The sequence below is a fragment of the Dendropsophus ebraccatus genome, chromosome 6 (assembly GCF_027789765.1).
Source record: "Dendropsophus ebraccatus isolate aDenEbr1 chromosome 6, aDenEbr1.pat, whole genome shotgun sequence".
Taxonomy (NCBI): Eukaryota; Metazoa; Chordata; class Amphibia; order Anura; family Hylidae; genus Dendropsophus; species Dendropsophus ebraccatus.
The window spans coordinates 64,861,665-64,886,752 of NC_091459.1; the positions used below are offsets into that span (position 1 = coordinate 64,861,665).

Genomic DNA, 25,088 nt, shown 5'->3' on the forward strand with positions numbered 1-25,088 from the left:
GCGGGCATACGCAGTGAGGCAGGAGGAAAAACAGAGTTTTTTTTCATATTTTTTTCCTGGCACCATTGCATGTCCTGGATTAAGCCTGCAAAGCTTCAGCCGGCATCTCCAGACAAGATGGAGGAGTTGATTAAACAGCTGGTGCAGACTAATGCCCAGCTGCAACAGGCTAATATACGGCAGCAAGAGACTAATGCCCAGCAGCAAGAGACTAACAAATTGCTGTTACAACAAATGGTGGCCATTCGTGAGTCTCCGCCAGTGGTTTCCCAGCTACAGCCTGCCGCCAGAGAGAGAGTCCGGACGGCGCTGAGAAAGGTAACGGCAGAGGATGATGTGGAGGCCTTTCTGGGAGTGTTCGAGAGAACGGCTGAGCGAGAGGGTCTCCAGCCTGACCAGTGGGCTGAAGTGGTTGCCCCATTTCTCACAGGAGATGCACTAAAGGCATACTTTGACCTCACTCGGGAGGACGCCCAGGACTACCAAAAGCTGAAAGGTGAGATCCTGGCACGCTTGGGGGTCAATATATATGTTCGGGCCCAACGTGTATATCAGTGGGGGTTTGTGGAATCCAGAGCCGCCAGGTCTCAAGCCTATGACCTGCTGCACCTGGTAAAGAAATGGCTCCAGCCCGAGACTTTAACTCCAGCCCAAATAGTGGAGAGGGTGGTGGTTGACCGATTTGTGCGCAGGCTGCCGGTCACTATCCAGCGCTGGGTAGGCCAAGGTGACCCAGGCAATTTAGACCAGCTGGTTGGTCTGGTGGAACGTTATGTAGCTACCCAAGACTTGGTGCGAGACTGTACCCCTGGCCGGAGGCCACCCAGTCCCATACCCCCACTTGCAGTGGCTGAGAAAAAGCTTCAACCTCCTGCTGGGAGTAGCTCCCCACCAAACCAACGTTCCTCAAGGGTACATGAGGTCCCCATTATCCGCTGTTGGCGCTGTAATGGTCCGGGACATGTTGCGGCAAGGTGCCCCTTAACCTCTGAGCCTATGGACTGTGGCTATACTCGCCGGACATCCTTCTATGCCCGACCTGCTGTTAGTGTATGTACCGCTAACCTCCCGGACAAGGATAGGGCACCTCCCATGTGCCCAGTGTCTATCGGCAGGTGCAGGGTCAATGCTCTACTGGACTCGGGGAGCCTGGTGACCCTAGTACGGGATACCCTGGCGCTTCCATCTCAGTTCACTAAGCGCAAAGTTGGAGTGTTGTGTATTCATGGAGACTTGAAAGACTATCCTACTGCCCAGGTGGTAATAAAAACTCCTGCAGGGGAGAAAGTCCATGAGGTGGCAGTAGCATCAAATTTGCCATATGATCTGATAATAGGAAGAGACTTTCCCTTATTCTCTGCATTGTGGCCATCATTTTTGAATGTCTGTCCCCAAGAGTCAGGCAGAGCAGTAGCTGAGGGTCTTAATCCAGATGTTAAGCCAGAACCATGGGCCACCGAGATAGAAGGGCCAGCCGTAGGGGTGACCGCCACTTCGGTGGATGAGATGGAGACAATTCCAGTGAATGTAATGGTTGGGGATGTAGAGGACTTGCCACCGGGCCCCGAATTGTCAGATCTGGACATCTCTGGTGACAATTTTGGCACGGCGCAACTCCGGGACCCGACTCTGTCCCGAGCACGGGGGAGTGTCTTAATGGTCGATGGTGAACCACAACAACAAGGAGCTGAGGCTATATTTCCTCGTTTTGTGGTTCACCACAATATGTTATATCGTGTCACTCAACTACGTGGGGAGAATGTTGAACAATTATTAATGCCCCAGGCATATCGTCACCTGGTACTAAATCTTGCTCACCAACATGTGTTAGGTGGACACCTTGGGGCACAGAAAACCCAGGACCGTATACTGCAGAGGTTTTATTGGCCTGGGGTATTCAAAGAGGTGGAGGAATTTTGTAAGTCTTGTCCGACCTGTCAGATAACTAGCCCCCAGCAGCACTTCCGCAGTCCTCTAGTACCCCTCCCGATTATAGAGGTACCATTCGAGAGGATTGCCATGGACCTCGTTGGTCCAGTTCCAAAGTCTGCTAGGGGTCACCAACACATCTTAGTAGTTATTGACTATGCAACCCGGTACCCGGAGGCGGTGCCGCTGCGCCATACCTCTGCCAAACTCATAGCTAAGGAATTAATGGAGATGTTTTCAAGGGTAGGGTTACCTAGAGAGATACTGACAGACCAGGGGACTCCCTTCATGTCTAAGGTCATGAAGGAAGTCTGCAAGTTGCTTGGCATTAAACAGTTAAGGACGTCTGTTTACCACCCCCAAACGGATGGTCTTGTGGAGAGGTTTAATCAAACTTTGAAAAATATGCTGAAAAGAGCAGTGTCTAAGGATGGGAAGGACTGGGACCTGCTTCTGCCCTATTTAATGTTTGCAGTGCGAGAAGTGCCCCAGGCCTCTACTGGGTTCTCGCCCTTCGAACTTCTTTATGGCAGACACCCCCGAGGCTTGCTCGACGTGGCCAAAGAGGCGTGGGAGCAACAGCCTACTCCACACAAGAGTGTCATTGAGTATGTTACTAAAATGCAGGGGCGGATGGAGACAGTGATGCCCCTTGTCAGGGAACATATGGAGGCAGCTCAGCAAGCCCAGAGTCAGGTCTACAATAGAGCAGCTCAGGTCCGGAACTTTAACCCAGGAGATCGGGTTTTGGTTCTCGTACCGACTGTAGACAGCAAGTTCCTTGCGAGGTGGCAGGGCCCCTACGAAATTCTGGAGAAAGTAAGCAACATAAATTACAAGGTACATCAGCCCGGTCGGCGGAAACCGCAGCAGATCTACCATGTCAATTTACTGAAGCCATGGAAGGATAGAGAGACTTGTGTTGGCTGCCCACAGTCGGTATGTTTAGGGGAAGGGAAGCTAGCTCCTCCGACTGTTTCAGGGGAAGCAGCTGCCAGAGTACGTGTTGCTGACAGCCTTTCACCGAAACAGGCTCAGGAAGCCAAGGAGTTCATTAGTTGGAACACGGACGTGTTCTCGGACCTCCCTGGGCGTACCTCTGTAATCCAACATGACATTGTCACCGAGCCTGGGGTGAAAATCCGGCTAAAGCCGTACCGGGTACCCGAGGCTCGGCGCCAAGCCATCGCAGAGGAGGTACAGTTGATGCTACAGCTGGACGTGATTGAAGAATCAAAGAGTGAGTGGGCCAGCCCGATAGTATTAATACCCAAACCGGATGGAACTTTACGTTTTTGCAATGATTTTCGTAAGCTAAACGAGGTCTCTAAATTTGACGCCTATCCTATACCCCGGGTGGATGAGTTAATTGAGCGTTTAGGACAGGCCAGGTACTTTTCCACCTTGGACCTCACCAAAGGGTACTGGCAAGTGCCCTTGACGGAGGCTGCCAAGGAGAAAACGGCCTTTGTCACACCCGAGGGGCTATATCAGTATAAGGTATTACCTTTTGGTCTTCATGGTGCTCCGGCCACATTCCAGCGTTTAATGGATATTGTTCTTCGTCCACATCGTCAGTATGCCTCGGCGTACCTTGACGATATTGTCATTTTCAGTACTGACTGGGAGAGTCATCTAGCGAAGGTACAGGCCGTACTAGACTCACTCCGTAGGGCGGGACTAACTGCTAACCCAAAGAAATGTGCCATAGGGTTAGAGGAGGCCCGATACTTAGGCTATGTCATTGGGTGCGGAGTCATCAAACCCCAGATGAATAAGGTAGAGGCGATACAGGGTTGGCCAAGGCCTGTCACTATCCGGCAAGTAAAATCGTTCCTGGGTTTGGTGGGATATTATATGAGGTTTATTCCCCATTTCGCTACTTTGGCAGCTCCATTGACAGGGCTCTTGAAGGGACATAAGTCAGTGATGGTACGCTGGAATGACCAAGCTGAAAAGGCTTTTTCAGCTTTGAAGTCTGCTTTGTGTGGGTCACCAGTCCTGGTGACACCTGACTTCAAAAGGGAGTTTGTAGTACACACCGATGCCTCTGAAGTGGGCCTCGGGGCTGTACTGTCTCAGGAGGTTAACGGGGAAGAACATCCCGTTGGATTCCTGAGTCGCAAGCTTACCCCAGCCGAAACCAGGTACAGTATAGTGGAGAGGGAATGCCTAGCCATCAAGTGGGCACTGGAGTCTCTCCGTTATTACCTGTTGGGGAGGAATTTTCGTCTGGTGACTGACCATTCACCTCTCAAGTGGATGAGCCAGGCGAAGGAGAGGAACGCTCGGGTCACCAGATGGTTCTTGTCACTACAGAACTTCAAGTTCACGGTAGAACACAGAGCAGGCCGACTACAAGGGAATACAGATGCCCTGTCCCGAGTGCATTGTTTGGCAAGTGTTCACCCCCTCAAGGTTGAACAAAGGGGGGGGGGGTATGTGACATAGTCCGGGGGTTGTTGCTGGATGGGAGGTATTTTCCTCTCAGCTTGTCTTGCTCTGAGGATTGTAGAGAGCTAGGTTCAAGGATTGGACTGGAGTTATTAAGCCATTCCAGGTTTTTAGGCATTTCCCAACATAGAAAGCTGAGCTGGGAGTGAGGGCAGAGAGAGGTGGTGTGTGCTCAAGTCTGGAGTACACCTAGGTGATCTGTCTAGGAGGACTGGTTGAACTGTGTTCAGACACATGGACTGTGTACAAGGCAGCTGCTGCTGTAAGGTCTGAACCAACACTTAGAACTTCTGTTACTGCTTTAAAGGCCAAGCTGGAACTGCACTTATGTGTGATGGCAGCATGAAGGTAATGCTGGATTTTTGTTCCATTTGTTTTTGTGGTGTGAATAAACACTAAGATTTGAACTGTGAATTGCCTGTTTTCCTCTGTCTGCGACCGCTACCTAGCTATACCTGAGCAACTCCCCTACAGTGCATAAATCAGCCACTTTTTGCTGCTTTACGCCGGGCTTGTGGTACTACACAAGGGGCACAAGTGGTGCATAGGCTCACAAATATAAGCCTTGTACAAAACTTGTTAGGACACTTAGAGTGAACTGGTCATGCTGATATATAACCGCTGATCCCGGCTCGGTATTCTATTGCAATGGTCTGCAGCAATAGAGCACCGATCTCATGGATTGGTGCTGTTTTATACAGCTACACTGATCTCTATAAGAGATCAGTGTAGTTGCATTAGAAGTCCCCCAGGGGGGCTTCTAATTACTGTATAAGTTGAAAAAAAAAACTCCCCTAATAAAAGTCGGAATCACCCCCCCTTCCCCTTTCTTTTAAATAAAAATAAACAAACATGTTTGGTATTGCCGCATGCGTAATCGCGCGAACCAGGGATGGTCCGAACCTGCCGAGATTCCTGGTTCGTATGCCCGCTCCGTGCAGCGGGTGAATACCATGGGAGGACCAGCTGGAAAACTGGGATACAGCCTAGGGCTATGGCTGTATCCCAGTTTTCCAGGCGGTCCTCCCACTGTATCCACCCTCTCCACGGAGCGGGCAGACAGCGGGAATCATTTCCCAGAGAAAGGGTTCGTACAAACCCGAACCGAACTGGGTTCGGACCATACCTAGCGCAAATTATCAATTTATCGCATTCCTGATCTTGCACGGTAAATGGCGTAAGCGCAAAGACCCGCCAAAGTGCAAAAATTGTGCATTTTTGGTCGCATCAAATCAAAAGCAATCAAGAAGTCGCATATACGCAACCGAGGTACCGATAGAAAGAACACATCATGGCGCAAAAAATGACACCTCACTCAGCCCCATAGACCAAAGGATAAAAGTGTTATAAGGCTGGGAATAGAGCAATTTTAAGGAACGTTTTTTTCTGAAGAAGGTTTTATTTTTTTTAAAAGCCATCAAATCATATAAATTTTTAATCATACAGACTTGAGAAACATATATAACATGTCAGTTTTTTCATAGGACAAACGGCGTAAAAACAAAAAAAAAAAAAAAAAAAAAAAGAATTGCGTTTTTTTTGTTTTTTCACCACGCATGTAAATTCTTTCTGGTTTCACAGCATATTTTATGCAAAAATTAAGTCTGCCATTGCAAAGTACAATTAGTGACACAAAAAATAAGGGCTCATGTGGGTTTCTAGGTGAAAAAATGCAAATGCTATGGCCTTTTAAAACACAAGGAGGAAAAAACAAAAACCCAAAAACGAAAATTGGCTCCGTACTTAAGAGGTTAAACAATACATTGTTAGTAATGCTTGTACATTGAAATATGTTAAAATTTACAATAGAATAGCATTTCTGCCCCACCAAGTGTAATTGTAGCTGTTTTGAAGAGAATCATCAAAGCAACAACTAGGTCAAACAGTGGTCAATCACACCAATTCATAGCAGAAGCACCAAGAGCGAAATTGCAGTGAGTAAAAAAAAAAGAAAAAAAAAAAACCATTTTTCTTCAGCCGTCACACTGACTATTAAGTAGTCAGCTTGTTATGTTAGAGCATAACTATCCAGAGTAAAAAGCTCTGGTAAGTGCTAAATCTCTTTTTTTCACTTTTTTTTTTGCACAAAAGGATAATGGCTAGCAAGATGGGATGTCTTTGCCAGTGCACTTCTGCTCATTGACCAGGAAGTTAGTGGGGTAGAGATGAAGGGTGGTGAAATAGATCAGGATGCCTAAGTAGCTGGTTTAATGTAAATAGAGGGGCTAGAAAGGGATCCAAGAAAAGGAAGGCCACTTCTCCTGCTGTATTCCCAAGCAAAGTTGCCAAGCTGGGTGATGATGCAAGGGCATCAGTGTACGAAATGGCAACTCTAATGGATCCTGTTCTCCCTAACTTCCAGGGGTACAGTCCAACTAGTAGTGGGCGGGATGGTATTGTAGATAGGCCTAGACAGCTAGTGGTTGTAGGGGATTCCAGAATAATTTGGCGCCAAAACAGTCTCACCTAAGTGGTTTGCCAGGGTTTGGCATGTGGTGGAAGAAGGGGGGGCTGGGGATGGAGATGACCCTGCTGTCATGGTCCATGTGAGAACCAATGACAGAATACAAGGTAGAAGGAGGTCCATTAAGAATAATTTAAGAGAACTAGGTGCTAACTTGAAGGGAAGGACCACCACGGTTGTATTCTCTGAAGGGAGCTACATACATGGCTTAGGTCAGTCATGGTGTAAGTGAAAAGGGTTTTAAAAGCACAAAGCTGATTTTTCATTTTTCATTGGGGTACAAATCTGTTTTCCACAAATAAATTGCACCTAAATGGAAGGGGTCTGCTATGCTGGGGAAGAGAATCCTAGAAGGGTGAAAGGGTTTTTTAACTAGGCATGTGGAAGAGGAAATCACACAATGAAGTAATAATGTGGCTTATAGGTTAAAGGGTTAAAGAGGGGTCAGAACATAGAGGTGAGAGAATGGACCTGTGGGGGGAGGGGGAGATCGGAACAGTGGATAGGGAGATCAGTTTATTTCAGATGAGCAGTGAAAATGATTGTACTCACAGCAGTTCAATAAATCCCATTACTGATACTAAAGGTGTTAAACTAGACGACAATATAAAGCAGGGGTCCCCAAACTTTTCACACAGGGGGCCAGTTCACTGTCCCTAAGACCATCGGAGGGCCAGACTATAAAAAAAACAAACTATATAGTCAAATCCCAGTGCAACCCCCCCCCCCTCTTTCCTTCCACCCCTCACTCCCCCCTCAACCAGCCCCCTCACCCCACTTTCAACTCCCCCCCACTTCACCTTCACCCCCTCAAGCAGCACTCAAGAAGGTATGTGTGTTACCCCCTGTATGTATGATCCCCTGCTGTGCCCCCATATAGTAATCATGTCCCCCTGCAATGTCCCCCATATAGTTATATTGTTCCCCTGCAATGTCCCCCATATAGTTACATTGTTCCCCTGCAATGTTCCCCATATACAGTAGTTATATTGTCCCCCTGCAATTTCCCCCATATAGTTATATTGTCCCCCTGCAATGTCCCCATATAGTTGTATATTGTCCCCCTGCAATGTCCCCATATAGTTGTATAATTTCCCCCTGTAAAGTCCCCAATATAGTTGTATAATGTCCCCCTGTAAAGTCCCCAATATAGTTGTATAATGTCCCCCTGCAATGTTCCCCATATAGTTGTATAATGTCCCCCTGCAATGTCCCCCATATAGTTGTATAATGTCCCCCTGCAATGTCCCCCATATAGTTATATTGTCCCCCTGCAATGTCCCCCATATAGTTATATTGTCCCCCTGCAATGTCCCCCATATAGTTATATTGTCCCCCTGCAATGTCCCCCATATAGTTATACTGTTCCCCTGCAATGTCCCCATATAGTTATATTGTTCCACTGCAATGTTCCCCATATACAGTAGTTATATTGTCCCCCTGCAATGTCCCCCATATAGTTATATTGTTCCCTGCAATGTCCCCCATATAGTTATATTGTCCCCCTGCAATGTCCCCCTTATAGTTATATTGTCCCCCTGCAATGTCCCCCATATAGTTATATTGTCCCCCTGCAATGTCCCCCATATAGTTATACTGTTCCCCTGCAATGTCCCCCATATAGTTATATTGTTCCACTGCAATGTTCCCCATATACAGTAGTTATATTGTCCCCCTGCAATGTCCCCCATATAGTTATATTGTTCCCTGCAATGTCCCCCATATAGTTATATTGTCCCCCTGCAATGTCCCCCTTATAGTTATATTGTCCCCCTGCAATGTCCCCCATATAGTTATACTGTTCCCCTGCAATGTCCCCCATATAGTTATATTGTTCCACTGCAATGTTCCCCATATACAGTAGTTATATTGTCCCCCTGCAATGTCCCCCATATAGTTATATTGTTCCATGCAATGTCCCCCATATAGTTATAATGTCTCCCTGCAATGTCCCCATGGCATGCAGTCCGCGGGCGGAAGTTTGGGGACCCCTGATATAAAGTGTATGTTTGCTAACGTCAGAAGTCTAACCAGCAAAATGGGGGAGCTAGAGGCCTTGGTTTTAGAGGAACACATTAAGTTGGTATCACTGAGACGTGGCTGGACTCCTCACACAAATGAGCTGTCAATATTCAGGGATTTACACTTTTCAGAAGGGACCGGGTGGGCTGAAAAAGAGGAGGAGTGGGTCTCTATGTTATAAATGATATTACAGTGAGTGTAAAAGATCCAATAGCCGATGATAACTGTGATGATGTGGAATCAATGTGGCTAGATGGAGGTAAACACTGAAAAATGTATTCTCGGCGTAATCTATAGACCCCCCAACATTACTGAGGTGATAGATGGTCAGCTGCATACACAAATAGAGCAAGCTGCCCGGGAGGTGACAGTGATAAGGAGTCATTTCAAGCATCCAGATACAGATTGGGGGTCATGGTTCAACTAAAAAAGACAAAAAGGGAGAGAATTTCTTAACCTACTGCAGAATAATTTTCTGGAGTTGGGGAAGAGCCAACGAGAAGTGATGCACTGTTGGATCTGGTTATTTCTAACAATGCAGAGCCGGTTGGGGACGTCAATGTCCATAAACATCTGGGTAAGTGACCACAATATAGTGACTTTTGGCTTGAATTGTGGAAAACAGACATGTTGGGTGGGTAAAAAAAACGTAATTTTTAAAAAGCTAAATTTCCTGGGTTAAAGGGCAGAACTTCAGGGCATAAACTGGGAGTGGTAGCTGTGAAATAGGTTTAAAAAAAAAAAAAAAACGAAAGGAGGTCAATAAAACCCATAAAAGGTAATAAAAGTAGCAAAAATTCACAATGAAAGGCAGGTAGCCAAAAGATAGCAAAAGAACCCCCTAAAAATTCTTCAAATATATCAATACAAAAAAACTACAGACAGAGCATGTAGGTTTCCTAAAAAATGGTGATGGGGAGTTAACTGGGGATCAGGAGAAAGCAGAGTTACTGAATGGGTTCTTCATCTCTGTATATACAAAAGAAGAGGATGGGCAGGGACAGTGCTGAGGTAGACAGGGCCAGTGCTGCGAACACATATAATGTATTGAAATGGCTTAATAAAGATATAGTCCAAGATAAACTGAATGTAACCAAAGCTTCGGGGCCTGATGGATTACACCCCAGAGTTCTTTGGGAACACAGTTCTGAAATTCTGAAGTTCTTTACCCTTCTATGGAATATTCAGTAATTCTTAAAAGTACATTAAAAGTTATATAGATGTGCCTATATATAATGTATTACCACACTGGTAGTTGATTGACCTCCAGGAAGTGAAGAAAACTGGCCTCTGTGCCTATCAATTTTGTCTCCTGCTCCCTCTGCTCTCCCCCTCAGTAGACAGAGATTACATGCCTCTGTACATTGTGTGTTTGCTGAGCGCAGGCTGATGATGCAGACTTGAAAGGGGGCAGGGTGTGATGTCACAGGAGGCTTGGCTGGATCTTGTCTCCCACCCGCTTGAGTCATTCACCATCTCTGACCAGCCCATCTAGCCTACACTTCAGCATACAAGGAGGGACAGAAGCAGGTGTTGCAACTTCACTACAAAGGTCTGCAGGGAAATTAGGGCTATGATCACAAATGTTGGCGTTTCATTTCAGTACTGCAGGGTTTTCACAAAAATGATGCAGTAACACTATTAAATTATGCTAAATGGCACAGAGTATCAGAACCAGCACTGCAAATCCCACCTGGAGAAAAAACTAGGCATAAACAGTATATCCCATGTAATATAATATCAGATAAAGTTCTTATTGCGGAGCTGAACCTTAAAGATAAAAGATGCTCGATAATAATACGTGCATGTGGATAAGAAGAAATTTTTTTTTTTATTAAATTAAAAGTTCTTTACTTTATTCCAATATCGTCATCACAGGTAGTAACAGCGTGCTGTGTGGTGTTACAGGTAGAGAATACAGCATGCTGTGTGGTGTTACAGGTAGAGAATACAGCGTGCTGTGTGGTGTTACAGGTAGAGAATACAGCGTGCTGTGTGGTGCTACAGGTAGAGAATACAGCGTGCTGTGTGGTGCTACAGGTAGAGAATACAGCGTGCTGTGTGGTGCTACAGGTAGAGAATACAGCGTGCTGTGTGGTGCTACAGGTAGAGAATACAGCGCTGTGTGGTGCTACAGGTAGAGAATACAGCGTGCTGTGTGGTGTTACAGGTAGAGAATACAGCACTGTGTGGGTGGGACCACAATGAAATTATAAAGTGCTGCAATTAATTCAGTAAGACAACAAAACTGCAATGTGTAAATACAGCCTCGCAGTTTTGGGCGGCGAATGGGCAGGGTGGAGGACTGTGATAAACAGCTGAGGGAAAGCAATGAATTATGGAACCTGTAGTACTGTGTACAACTGCTCAACCAGGAAGTAAAGCTACAAAATACAAAACGAAGATCCTCAAAACAAATGGATTTTTTGGTAGTTTCAAAACTGGTTTAAACAGGTAAGCAATGCTATATGCTTCTGCAGCAGGTTAAACACCTTTAACATTAATTGTGGGAAAACTATTTGAAGGGCTCATAAGCAGGGCTGTGGAGTCGGTAAGCCACAGCTCAGACTCCAACTCAGACTCCTGAATTTTATCAGGACCGACTCCAACTCCTGACTCAGACTCCTTCATAAATGGCCAGTCATATACCAGGGGAGTTATTTATCACACTGGCTCAGCAGCTTCTCCCTAATGTCCTACATGATCCTGGGGCGACTTCTGAGGGAATAAAGGAATACTGTATATAAAGCAGCTTCTCCTGTGTGTGCAGTGGATGCAGCCAGTCTCCAGCCTCCATGTCCTGAACAACTCAGAACTAGACTAGATGGAGCAGGTGATCTTTTCCTGCTGACAGTCTTCTATGTTTCTAACTAAATAGTCACCATACTTAAAAAAAAAAAAAAAAACCACTGCTAACAATGCCAGATACCTGTGAAATAGAGGTCAGTCATAGTTATTTACAGGGGTCACACATTGTGATATAGAGAGGGGTCACACATAGTGATATAGAAGGTCACTGTGGGGGCACGCAATAGCACGCACACACACACACAGCCTGCTGCAGCCATAGCATATACACACACCCACACAGCCTGCTTCAGCCATAGCACACACACACTCACACAGCCTGCTGCAGCCATAGAACACCCAGCTTGCTGCAGCCATAGTGCACACCACACACACACATAGCCTGCTGCGGCCATAGCACACACACACAGCCTGCTGCGGCCATAGCACACACACACAGCCTGCTGCGGCCATAGCACACACACACACACACACAGCCTACTGCAGCCATAGAACACTGAAGAAAAACACACAATCTTCTCCCAGAGAGAAAACACCACACTGTGGACAGAAGTTACACCTACACTATTTATGTCTTCTCCTCCTCCTCTATACTACACAGGATATCTTCATATTACACTGCTGCTCATATACAGTCATCCAGCATTCAGGAAGAGAACAGCACAGATCTCCCCCCACACAATGGACTCTTCCAGCTCAGAAACAAACTGCTAAATAGTGACCGACAACTTTTCCATGACAACCCTTATGTAATAGGGCCAGTGTCCTATTAGAAAGTTGCTCATAATATATATTCATGAGCAAAACTTGTAAAATTCATATGAAAATTCAATTCTACATTTTTTAAAGATTTTTTTTTAAAGCTGGAGTCGGAGTCGGCACATTTTTTCCCCGACTCCAACTCAGACTCCAGCCAAAGCTAGCTCTGCTCATAAGGGACTAAATCTAGGAATATGTAGGGGTAATAGTATTATAAGTGATAACCAGCACGGTTTTACTAAGGATAGAATTCATCAAACCAACCTAATATAAGTTTCTATGAAAAGGTGAGTAGAAGCCTAGATAGGGGGGTGGTTGTGGATATTGTGTACCTGGATTATGCAAAAGCGTTTGACACAGTTCCTAATGGGCATCTGATGGGTAAGTTACGGTCTATAGGTTTAGAAAGTTTAGTCTGTAATCGTACCCAGAGAGTGGTCAATGATTCCTACTATGAATGGTCCCCAGTAATAAGTGGTGTACCCCAAGGGTCAGTACTGGGCCCCCTTCTGTTTAACTTGTTTATTAATGATATTGAGGATGGAAGTAACAGCAATGTTTCTATCTTTGCAAATGACACCAAGCTTTGTATTACAGTACAGTCTATGGAAGATGTGCAGATATTACAGGCTGACTTAGACACACTGGGGGAGAATTATTAAAGGATGTAAAATATACACTGGGGTAAACTGCTCAAAGCAACCAATCACAGCTCAGCTTTCAGCTCTGGTAAACTAAAAAAAGAGCTGTGGTTTGTTGCTATGGGCAGTTTACACCAGTGTATATTTTACACCCAGTCATAAATCTGGGCTACTGAGTGTTTGGGTGTCCACTTGGCAAATGAGATTCAAATGTAAAATGTAAAAATGTAAAGCACCTGAGTATTAAAAACCCACATGCATCATATGTTCCAGGGAGAGTCACTGGTAGTCAATGTCAGTCAGCTGCTTCTAAGGCCAGCAGGATATTGTGATGCATTAAAACAGGAATGGACTCTCTTGACAGGGATGTAATATTACCGCTTTATAAAGCTTTGGTGCGGCCTCATCTGGAGTATGCTGTTCAGTTTTGGGCACCAATTCATAGGATATCCTAGAGCTGGAAAAGGTGCAAAGTCCAACTAAAGTAGTAAAGTGCTGGGGAATCTATTGCAAGCGCTGCGGAATCTGTTGGCGCTATATAAATAAATACTATTATTATAATTATTATTATTATGATAAGGGGAATACAGCATCTTAGATATCAGGATAGATAAAAAGAATAAAATTTGTTTAGTCTTGAGAAGAGACATTTAAGGGGAGATATGATTAATTAATTATTTTATTTAAATATATAAACAGCTCCTACAAGAAATATGGGGAAAATATGTTCCAGGTAAAACCCCCTCAAAAGACAAGGGGGCACTTCCTCTGCCTGGAGAAAAAAAGGTTCAATCCCTGGAGGCAACAAGCTTTCTTTACCATTAGAATAATTAATCTGTGTAACAGTCTCCCCCAGGATCTGGTCAAAGCAAAAACAGTAGAGGCTTCAAAACAGGCTTACCCAAGATCTTACACCAAATAGCATAAATGCATATGTATTGAACCTATCCATCATTCATCCCCCTTCCCTCCATCCATCCATCCCCTCCTTGATGGACATATTAGTCCTTCTTAAAGACTTAATACTGACAACACTCTGCATACAGAATTATCATATGACTGCAGGTCGCCACTGAGGGGTAAATATTTAAGGGTACGTTCACACGTACCGGATCTGCTGCGGATCCCTGCCAAATAACCATTATGGGCACACAAACTTGAAGCAGGATGCACATCCCGCTGCGAGTTTGTCAGCAGCCCGCCCTGTGCCCGCTCTGGGTTGCTTCAGGGGTTCTCGGCACGTCCCACACTGCCAATCAGTGCGCTTCCCTGCCGCAGCAAACTGATTGGCTGAGCGGGACATAAAGACACCATGACCCCCGAAGCAAGCCGAAGCAGGGAACAGGTGAAGTATAGGCTCCGGCAGTGAGGAGTTAACGGGGCGGGCTGCCGACAAATTTACTGGGCAGGGATCCACTGCGGATCTCGCTGTGAAGGGGTATTTCAGGTAAAACCACCACCCTGTTTTTTTTCCTGGAAAACATCTAAGCATGTCAGGCTAAAGGGATATTCAGGCTTAGAAAATATGGATGCTTTCTTACAGAAACAGCACCACCCTTTTTGTAAGGATAGGAGTGGTGCGGTTTTTGAAGACAGTAGCAATAGGTTTTTTTTTCCTTGTCCTGCATTACCTCTTGAATTTTTCCCTGTCTATGATTTTGATGGTATATTATGATTCATTACCATGGATACTTTACCAAGAATCCATAGCAAGAGTAATAATCGCCCAAATTAGTTGTATTTGTGGGAATAGAAGAGGAGTTTTGTAGAGACGCTTTGATTTTAGAGACTCGTCAAAATTTAATCTGCTTCATATGTAGGAACCCGGACAAACAAGTCTGCACTATAATATTCTGACCTATGATCATGACTTTATGCTTTTAGATTATGATGTTGTAAAAGCAGAAGGATGTAGAATATTGTGTAATGAAGCAAAACAAAATGAACTTTGCACTATATATGTTGTGCAACCAACTAACAAAGAAACACTTCTTGTATAACACTAACAACATCAGAGATAAAAGGAACAACCCCCAATCACTCCAGACGACCAAGGACTCCACTCACCTCCTTTATTAGAAGCTTAAAAAGAGAAGGCACTTTAACAGTAATTTCATTTATTCCATAAAATAACTTTCTGAAAGAGAGTAAGGTCAAGTTAACATGTTACCTTATTGAAAAACAAAGTCATCTCTTAAAAAAAAAAAAATTATTATTATTTATTTATACACGAATAATAAACACTTAAGGCTAGGTTCACACTGCGTTTTCAGCATCCGTTTAACGGATCCGTTTTTTTTAACGTCCAGAAAAATAGGGTCAGCAACGTTTTTTGGTCCGCCAAAAAAAACGGATCCGTTTTTTTTTTATAATGGAAGTCAATGGAAAAACGGATGCACACAAATGAATCCGTTTTTTGCAATCCGTTTTTCATGCGTTTTTTGCAAAAAACGGATGCTTTAAACGGATGCTGAAAACGCACTGTGAACCTAGCCTAAGACAACTGCTAGTTTCCTATTACGTTCATGTGTGGGACCAAAGTTTTTAAAATATCCCACAAGGCTTAATAAATTTTACCCTACAAACATTTTCAGTAAATCCCTTTTCCATTTCCAAGTTCCAACAACAATGTAAACAGGCTTTTTAAGGCAACTTTCTTGAATGCCTTATGTCTCAATATATCTCAATACAGAATCATCAATGATATCACTTGGAAGATTACTGGGTACTGGGTAATGATCTTTTATGTGACTTTGTATCACAAGTTCAGTACAACTCAAAATGAACTACGATCCATTTTCCATTACATTGGCCATACATATTTAAAAAGACACTGTCACCTCCTTTGTGCATTCTGACATCTCTACACAGGTGTAAAGGGTAAATTTAGCGTTTTTCATACCTTATTTCATATCATACGTCATGGTGTTTGTTCAAGTAAAAAGTGTCCTTTTATCAACAGCAGATTGTATTAAGCGGGCGTGGCCTCGCGGCTTTAGCGCCAATTAGCCCCGCCCACAATTGGAATGTTGGCCCCACCCCCTTGACACCCATTGGTTGCCCGATGTAAAGGAGGTGGGGTCTAGACCTTTCGGCCAGCCTGTTCCAATGGCCGTCAAGGGGGCGGCGCCAACGGTGACATTGTGGGCGGGGCTAAGTGGTGCTAATACCGCGAGGCCACGCCCACTTTAAAAATCTGCAGTTGATAAAAGGACACTTTTTACTTGAACAAACATGACATATGAAATAAGGTATGAAAAACGCTAAAAATTTACCCTTTACACCTGTGTAGAGATGTCAGAATGCACAAAGGGGGTGACAGTGTCACTTTAAGCACTCCACATTCATTTGCCACAATCAGGCTGATCTGGGTGTTTTGAATATAAAACCAACAGTCTAAGGCTTGGCTCAGACTTTGCAAAAAACGGATGAAAAACTGATGAACAATAATGGATGCAACTGTGTGCATCCGTTTTGATCCGGATAAACGGATGAGGTTTTTTTTTTGACTGACACAAAAATGAGGTCGACCAAGTTTTTGTGTCCGTCAAAAAACTGATCTGTTTTGATCAGTTTTTTTTTTTAGAATGGAAGTCAATGGAAAAACGGATCTAAACGGATGCACACAATTTTTGGGGTTTTTTTTGCAAAAAAAAAAAACGATTGCAAAAATGTAGTGTATTGCAAAAGCTTTAGCTTAGGCTTTCTAGGCATGATGGGAATGATCGTTTTGCAACTGCTGGAGGGCCGAAGGTTCCCCAATTCCTGGTACAAGGTCTCAATCATTTGTATTAAGCCTACATTAGGACTGAACGTGTTGTCACCACTGTGACCATGGAGTCACTGCTCTTGAGGATTTGCATTGACACTTTGCTATTTTATTGCCTTTGGACTGCGAAACTAGGCATATGCATTGGTAGACTATTGTGAAATATCTAATGGATATTGTACAACAAAGTTTAGTCACATTGATCTGAAATCCCTCTATTTCATGTTCCAGTTATCTTTTGCAGAATAGTAATGTAATGTATAACATATTTCTCTATAAGGGTGCGTTCCCACGTACAGGATCTGCAGCAGGACTGCAGCAGATTTGATGGCGCATATTTGAAGCTGCACATTCAATTCAAAGTACCACTGGGCCATTAAATCTGCTGCGGATCTGCTGCGGATTCAAATCTGCGCCATCAAATCTGCTGCAGATCCTGTACGTGTGAACGCACGCTAAGGCTATCTTCACACGTTGTGAACAACCGGCCATTCCGGGACCCCGGCCGGGTCACGGAACAGCCAGTCTCTGCCCAGTACCGGCCGGGTAATCTTTCCACCCGCAGGGTTCTGATGCAGGCGCATGAGCGTGCGCCCGCATCAGAACCTCCCACAGCACACAATGAAGTACTTTTACGAAGTGTGAACATAGCCTAAGGGTGCGTTCACACGTTCAGGATCTGCAGCAGATCTGCAGCAGATTTGATGGCGCAGATTTGATGGCGCAGATTTGAAGAAGCTGCAGATTCAAAGTAAATCAATTCTGGGCCATCAAATCTGCTGCAGATTCAAATCTGCACCATCAAATCTGCTGCAGATCCTGTACGTGTGAACGCACCCTAGGGGTGCCTTCACACACACGGGATGCACAGCATATTTGATGGTGCAGATTTGATGCTGTGTTCAGTTATTTAGATCCAATCTGCTGCGGATCTGCAACAGAAAATTCGCTGCGATACGGTGTGTGTAAAGCTACCCTAAGGTATGTTCACACTGAGTAAATCAGGCCTGCCTTAGAGTACTACTGCCTGTTTATGGGAGAGCTTGCGTACCTCTGCTGCTGCCGCTCTCCGCTCAGTGTGAACATATCCTAAGAGACACCAGCTCCATTGAGGGAAAAAAAAAACATCAGCAGATTCCCTACAGATCAAATAACAGGGAAACGTTACAGTCCCAAACCTATGATATAACAGTATTAAAGCTAGGTTCACATTGCGTTTTTGCAATCCGTTTTTCTCATCCGTTTTTGCAAAAACAGATGCATTTGTGTGCATCCGTTTTGATCCGTTTTTCCATTGACTTCCATTGTAAAAAAAAAAAAAAAAAAAAAAACGGATCAAAACGGATCCGTTTTTTTAACGGCCACAAAAGTAGTGTCCGTTTTGATCAGTTTTTTAGTTTTTTGTTTTTTTTTTTACAATGGAAGTCAATGAAAAAACGGATCAAAACGGATGCACACAAATGCATCCGTTTTTTTTCAAAAAAACGATAGCAAAAACGCAGTGTGAACCTAGCCTAACACTTGTAACAAAGTTTGCTTGGGCATTATTTTCCATAAAAGTCTTTATACCTTTATATTTTTTCCAATTTAATCTTGCCACCTGTCCAAGCCACACTGCAGTTTTCATACTGACCACTAGGTATCAGCACAACATGCTAAAATGCAGTGTATTTACATGTTTAGGGCCACTAAACTAATGCACGGGACAAAAAAGGCAAAAGGGACAGGAAGTCAGGATATAGAGTGCGCAGAAGACGAGTGAAGGATATGCCACCACTGACTGGACATGAGATAATTTAGAAAAAAAATAAATCCTTTGGGGAAAAAGAATCTAGTTTACTGCATACAAATAAAGGTACATACCTATAATCGTGGAGCTCTTTACTTAATCCTTTGCTGTGCTCAGTGTGTATGGCAGCACATGTAACCCTATCATCTAGACCCCTACGGAAACACAGTGTCAATATCAAGACTAATGTTAGAGAACAGAATATGTATTTTAAAGCATTATATCTAGGCATAAAACATGAAATTACACAGTAAATTGTAATTATAGGTAAACAAAGACTATGCCACTCATTGCATATTATTGGTACATGAAAAACAGTCTCACAGAGCAGGCAAATACAAGGAATGACAGGTGCAGGTCAGAACAGCCTGTGATCAGGTTATCAGGAGACCTTTATCACAGAACAAAGTGTCCAAAGCAGGCAAAGGTTCAGGTGAACCACCTAGAACACCGCAGCTGCATTACCAGGTGACATCAGATGAATGGGCTTAGTATATCGGTCACATGATCATATGGTTTGTGATATTCTATTAGGGTACAAACACACACAGCAGATACGCAGCAGATTTGATACTGTGTTCAGGTATTTAGATCTAATCTGCTGCGTATCTGCTGCGTATCGCAGCAGTAAATACGCAGCGTATAAGCCGCGTTTCTTTGTACCCTTAAAATTAGAGAGCTGTTGAACCTAAATTAATCCTCATTTTGTTAGGTGTTACAGTATGTAAGGCTAAAAATTAATCCTTTGAGGACCAGGCCCAAAATGACCCAGTGGACCGCGCAAATTTTGATCTTAGTGTTTTCGTTTTTCCCTCCCCCCCTTCTAAGAGCTCTAGCACTCTCAGTTTTCTATCTACAGGCCATGTAAGTGCTTGTTTGTTACAGGAATAGTTGTACTTTGTAATGGCGTCATTCATTTTACCATAACATGTATGATGGAATTCCAAATATATTATTTATGAAGATATAAATAGGTGAAATCGTAAAAAAGAATGCAATATGGTAACGTTTGGGGGGTTCCTGTGTCTACGTAATGCACTATATGGTAACAGCAACATGATACTATTACTCTATAGGTCAGCCCGAACACAACCATATGCAGGTTAATGTTATATATGTATTTTTTTATGAAATCCTTTTTTTTGGCAATTAAATATTAATAAAATGGGCCTATTGTGACACTTATAACGGTTTTATTTTTTCACCTACGGGGCTGTATGGGGAGTCATTTTTTCCGCCATGATCTCTAGTTTTTATTAATACCATATTTGTGAAGATCGGACGTTTTGATCACTTTTTATTGATTTTTTTTAAAATATATAATGTAACATAAAATCGGTAATCTACTCACTTTTTCCCCTCTTTTCGTGTACGCCGTTCGCTGTTCGCAATGACGCTTGTTATATTTTAATAGATCGGACAATTACGCACGCTACGGTATATTATATGTTTATTTATATATTTTTATATGTTTTATTTATATAATGGGAAAGGGGGGAGATTTCAACTTTTATTGGGGGAGGGGTTTTGGGGTAGTGTGATAGTGTTTTGAACTTTTTTTCTTTTTTTTTTTTACACATTTGAAGTCCCTTTGGGGGACTTCTACATACAGTACTTTGATTTTTACACTGACCATTGCTATGCCATAGGCATAGCATCGATCAGTGTTATCAGCGATCTGCTCATTGAGCCTGCCAGGCTTAGTGCAGCAGATCGCCGATCGGACCGCACGGAGGCAGATGAGAGACCTCCGGCGGCCCGTTTCAACTATCGGGACCCGATCGGTAAGTGACAGGGGACTCCCCCTGTCACTTGCACTTAAACGCCGCAGTCGCGGCGTTTAATGGGTTAATGACACGCGGCAGCGCGATCGCTGCAGCGTGTCATTATCGGTGAGGTCCCGGCTGCTCACTGCAGCCGGCCACCACCTATGAAGCGCTCTCCGCTCCGTAGTGCGCTTCATAGCGGGAGAAACACCCAGGACGTAGAGTTACGTCATGGGTCATCTGGGGACAGACTTCCATGACGTAACCCTACGTCCAGGGTCGTCTAGGGGTTAAAGCAGACCTGTCAGAACGGATTTGTATACAAAAGTCCAACCACAGGCAGATAGGTCAAGTGAACAGGGTTCTGGAAAAAACTTTAAAGGGGTAGTGAGTCATCAGCCGCTCAGCCGCGATTGGCTGAGCATAACTGTGCTCAGCCAATCGTGGCTGAGCACAGTTATGACGCAGCAGAGAGGGGGCGGCGGCAGCGATTCGTCAGTCCATCCGAAGATGACGTTTGGCACAAGATTGAGGACATGCGTGACACGGATCAGGTAATGTATAATGCACCAACACTTCCGGGTACACGGGCAGGGGTGGTGGGACATGGGAAGGGGGCGTTTCACAGACATAACATACATTACAAAGTTGTATAACTTTGTAATGTGTGTTATAATTTCTTAGCGCCGCACTACCCCTTTAATTTAGTCATTGACCACTTCCAAGCCACAATCTATATTTATACAAAGTTATCCCTATAAGTGCTCCGGAAGGTGTTCTTATGGCTGATAGAGCCCAGCTCAGTATGGCCCGTTCTTTCCTAAACACTCCTCTTTCTCGCCATGTAACAGCCTATACATTTGTGATTGCTATTACTCAGCAGCCTCAGATCGAAAACGCCCTTTTTGAAAAAGTCTTGCGAGTGGCTGTCAATCACAAAGAGATTGGTTATAACAATCTAAAAATAAAAAAAAAAAGGGGGGGGGGGGCGCATACAGAGCTGTTATTACAGGTATGAGAAGTTTACATGGAACATCCACTAACATATACAAGAACTTACGTTAAATAGTTGAATGTTTGGTGCAAATCATTCCAGTAGTAAGTCACACTGTGATGCACAAAATAATGAACCTGCTGAAGACAAGAAGTAAATCTTAGAGTCAAATTTACTCATGAGAAAGAAAGAACTGAAGACAGAACTGAGGTCAAAAGCTAACAGGCTATGTTGAATAAAATAAAGATAAATACAGGTGTAATTCTGAGGCTAAAATATAGCCATATTTACAAAACAATAATGCTATCTATTAAAATCAATGGAACATTGGCCTCCAGTGTACACATTGTATAGAACAGTGATAACTGATTACGGCCATCCAAATAATAAACATGCGCATTATATACAACCTGCTTTTGCAAAATAAGATTTTTCCCATCTGTTCACTTATTGTTTTATTTTCATCAATATCAAGGTTGTAGTTAGCTTCAAGGTTGTAGTTAGTAATGACATGTTGCTTTCACTTAAGCAGTTCCCTGAGAACTACTGATGTACAAGCAATGACATGTGCCAAAAAGCACCCTTTAAACCCACAGTTTCCATGTTAGTTGGCAGCCTATTGCTCAGTACAAACACCAGATTATACAATGAGCTTCTGTTTCTGTGCCTGTGCAGAACAAAGCCTAGAACCACTCCAGCCAACTACAGTACTGCTCTACACTAAGAACTTCCGCATAGCAATAATGCTGTGTCAGCCTGGACCCATCAGAATCATTCATATTAAAGGGGTAGCCCAGAAAAAAAGCACACAAAAAAAAAAAAAAAACAATTTTCTACAAACCAGGTGGTGGGTAAAAATAATAAACGTGCGATATTCTACTCCAGTCCACTGGTCTCCACTTTTCCTGGTTCTTGTTACGTGCTGACCCCACAGGAACTGTAGCCACAGTCAGTGGCTGCATCAGTGCAAAATATAACCACGCAGCCAATACTTTGACTATAACGTAACAATTATTTTATATGCCGTTACTCTATATATTACATTTAAGATTAAAAAAAAACTTTTTACTGGCACTTTGTTTTAGATCTTCACTAGATATCCAAAAATTTTCAAGAGAAATTTTACTCGTGACTCTGAAATGGTGGGCTGGCATACAAGGCCTCTAATATGTCAGCTAAGAAAACCAGCAACGGGCTCCCGGTTTGCCAGGTTTTGCATAGCCTGTAATTAAAAAAAAATGACATAACACTTTTAAATGGATGGAAGTTTTTTAAAACCCCTTAGATATTGCACTGAGAATTACTGTGGGCTGTCTGTCGGCAACCTGCAACAATATGCAGCGTATGAATTACAATAAAATAGTTTTATGGAATAAGAGTTTTTTTTAACAAAAAAAAGAAAATATCAGATTTAAATTTCATCATGCAGGTGCATCACCATTGGCTTTTGCATTGCTATCACTGCATTTTTACCCGTCTATATATTTTACAATACTAACCCCTTCATGACCAAGGACATTGGTGCCTGGATGTCCGGTCAAATTAATGCAATGTTCCTCCTCACCTTCTAAGAGCCATAGTGCTTTTATTTTTCTACCTACAGGGCTGGTGGAGGTGTAATTTTTTGCTACATGATCTCTACTTTATATTGGTATCATTTTGGTATAAGAGAAAAATTTATTTATTTACTGGTGAATTTAAAATTTATTATTTTTTTTTAATTTGTTTAATTATTATTTTTTTTACACATTTTGCATTGCATATATTAGTCCCTTGGGGGCCTTACATATGCAATGCTCTGATTGGCGATCTGTTCATACAGCAGACTATCTACAGATCACCAATCCAACAGGACGGAGGTAAACAGTCAATGACAGGTCTGTCATTGCTGTCACTGACTACCTTAAATGCCCTGATCGCTGTCCATTGCAGCGTTTATGGGGGTCAATGACAGGCAGCTGCAGGACCATTGCTGCCTCTCATGCCCGGGTCTGAGGACTGTAATGTGTGCAGGGCTGGTCACATTGAAACAGCCCAGCACACATTAAAACCCTTTCACAGCCAGGAACGTTTATATACGTTCCTGCTGCACAGGGTGTGTGCAGCAGGAACATATAGAGCCGTATGGCTGACATGAAGGGGTTAAATAGGTGCTACATTTTTACTACAGAACATAAGTGCTGAGGAGATACTGCAATGAACATGCAGATTTTATTTTAAAGAGTACCTGGGCTTATCTTGTAATATATTAGTATATAAGGAAAATTCCCCTGAACTGTAAAACGGAAGAGGTGGGTGAGAAAATAATTAAACATGTGAACCCATCCCCGTGCCTCTGTAACGCCACTCCAAGGTCCCAGTCACATTAGCCGGGGTCCTGCACTCTGCTAGCTGCAAAGTCACGACCCCGGCTGAGTGACTGCCCGCCCAGCCAATAAGTGACTGGGGCAGGAAACCACCCCAGTCACTGACTGGCCGAGCGGGCAATCACTCAGCCAGGCCGTGACATTACTGCAGGAGCAGGGGACGTGACGCACCTGGATTCCTGCGGATGGCAGCCGGCAGCAATGAACGGGACTCCAGAGCGCCACAACGGAGGCACAGGGACAGGCAAGTTCACTTGTTTGTTCTCACCTACCCCGCCTGGCATTTTTAACCATTCATGGGACTTACTCTTTAACCCTTAGGCAACCCTGGCCGCCTACAGATGCTCAGAGCGGGGATGCGCGGCGGCCGCGCTCTGAACCGGTGCGGTCCCGGACGCCACATGTAGCCCGGGACCGCGGCTATTAGTGGGCACGGTCCGATCGCTAATTAGATCATCAAAGATGACAGCTGCATCCGATTACCTGATGCAACCGTTCCCTGGTGTCTACTGGCAGAGATCGCGCCCCCCCCCCCAGTGTACTTATACTAGAAGTCCCCCATGGGAGCTTCTAGTATAAGTGTAAAAGTAAAAAAAGAATGGGTCATTAATATTAAAAAGCCCCCTCCCCTAATAAAAGTGTGAATCACCCCCCCATGTCATAGATAAAAATAAACAAACATGTTTGGTATCGCAGCGTGCGTAATTGGCGGAAATATTAATTTATCACATTCCTGATCTCGCACGGTAAATGGCGTAAGCACAAAAAAATCCCAAAGTGCCAAATTGCGCATTTTTGGTCGCATCAAATCCACAAAATTTTTAATAAAAAGCGATCAAAAAGTCGCATTTGCGCAATCAAGGTACAGATAGAAAGAACACATCATGGCACAAAAAATGACACCTCACAGCCCCATAGACCAAAGGATAAAAGCGTTATAAGCATGGTAAGCGATTTTAAGGAACATATATTTGTTAACAATGGCTTGAATTTTTTACAAGCCATCACATAATATAAAAGTTATACATGTTATATACCGTTGTAATTGTAACGACCTGAGAAACATATATAACAAGTCAGTTTTACCCCAGGGCAAATGGCATAAAACAAATACCCTCCAAATAAAAGAAATGTGTTTTGTTTTGTTTTTTCAATTTCACCACACATTGAGTTTTTTTCTGGTTTCGCAGTGTACTTTAACCGCAAAAATTTAAATTGGCCCGATCCTCTAAGGGTTAAATATTTTAAACCTGGTCTATACTTTCTTACACCAGGTGGCGCTGTTTGCATTGTTTCTTATTCACTGTTATACTGGCTAACATCTCGA

General features: G+C 43.6%; 1 protein-coding gene across 3 annotated transcripts in view; it reads right to left on the reverse strand.

The window, feature by feature from the left end:
- ATP13A3 (ATPase 13A3) overlaps nt 1–25,088 on the reverse strand; it is a 189,981-nt gene that overhangs the window by 102,861 nt on the left and 62,032 nt on the right. For 2 of the 3 annotated variants that reach the window (XM_069975063.1, XM_069975061.1), the window contains exons 5-7: nt 21,462–21,535; nt 18,710–18,790; nt 15,145–15,214 (exon numbers count right to left, since the gene is read on the reverse strand). In XM_069975063.1, the coding sequence (XP_069831164.1) occupies nt 15,145–15,214; nt 18,710–18,790; nt 21,462–21,535 (225 nt within the window). The remainder of the gene's footprint in view (nt 1–15,144; nt 15,215–18,709; nt 18,791–21,461; nt 21,536–25,088) is intronic. The other variant, XM_069975062.1, reaches the window with a different exon arrangement.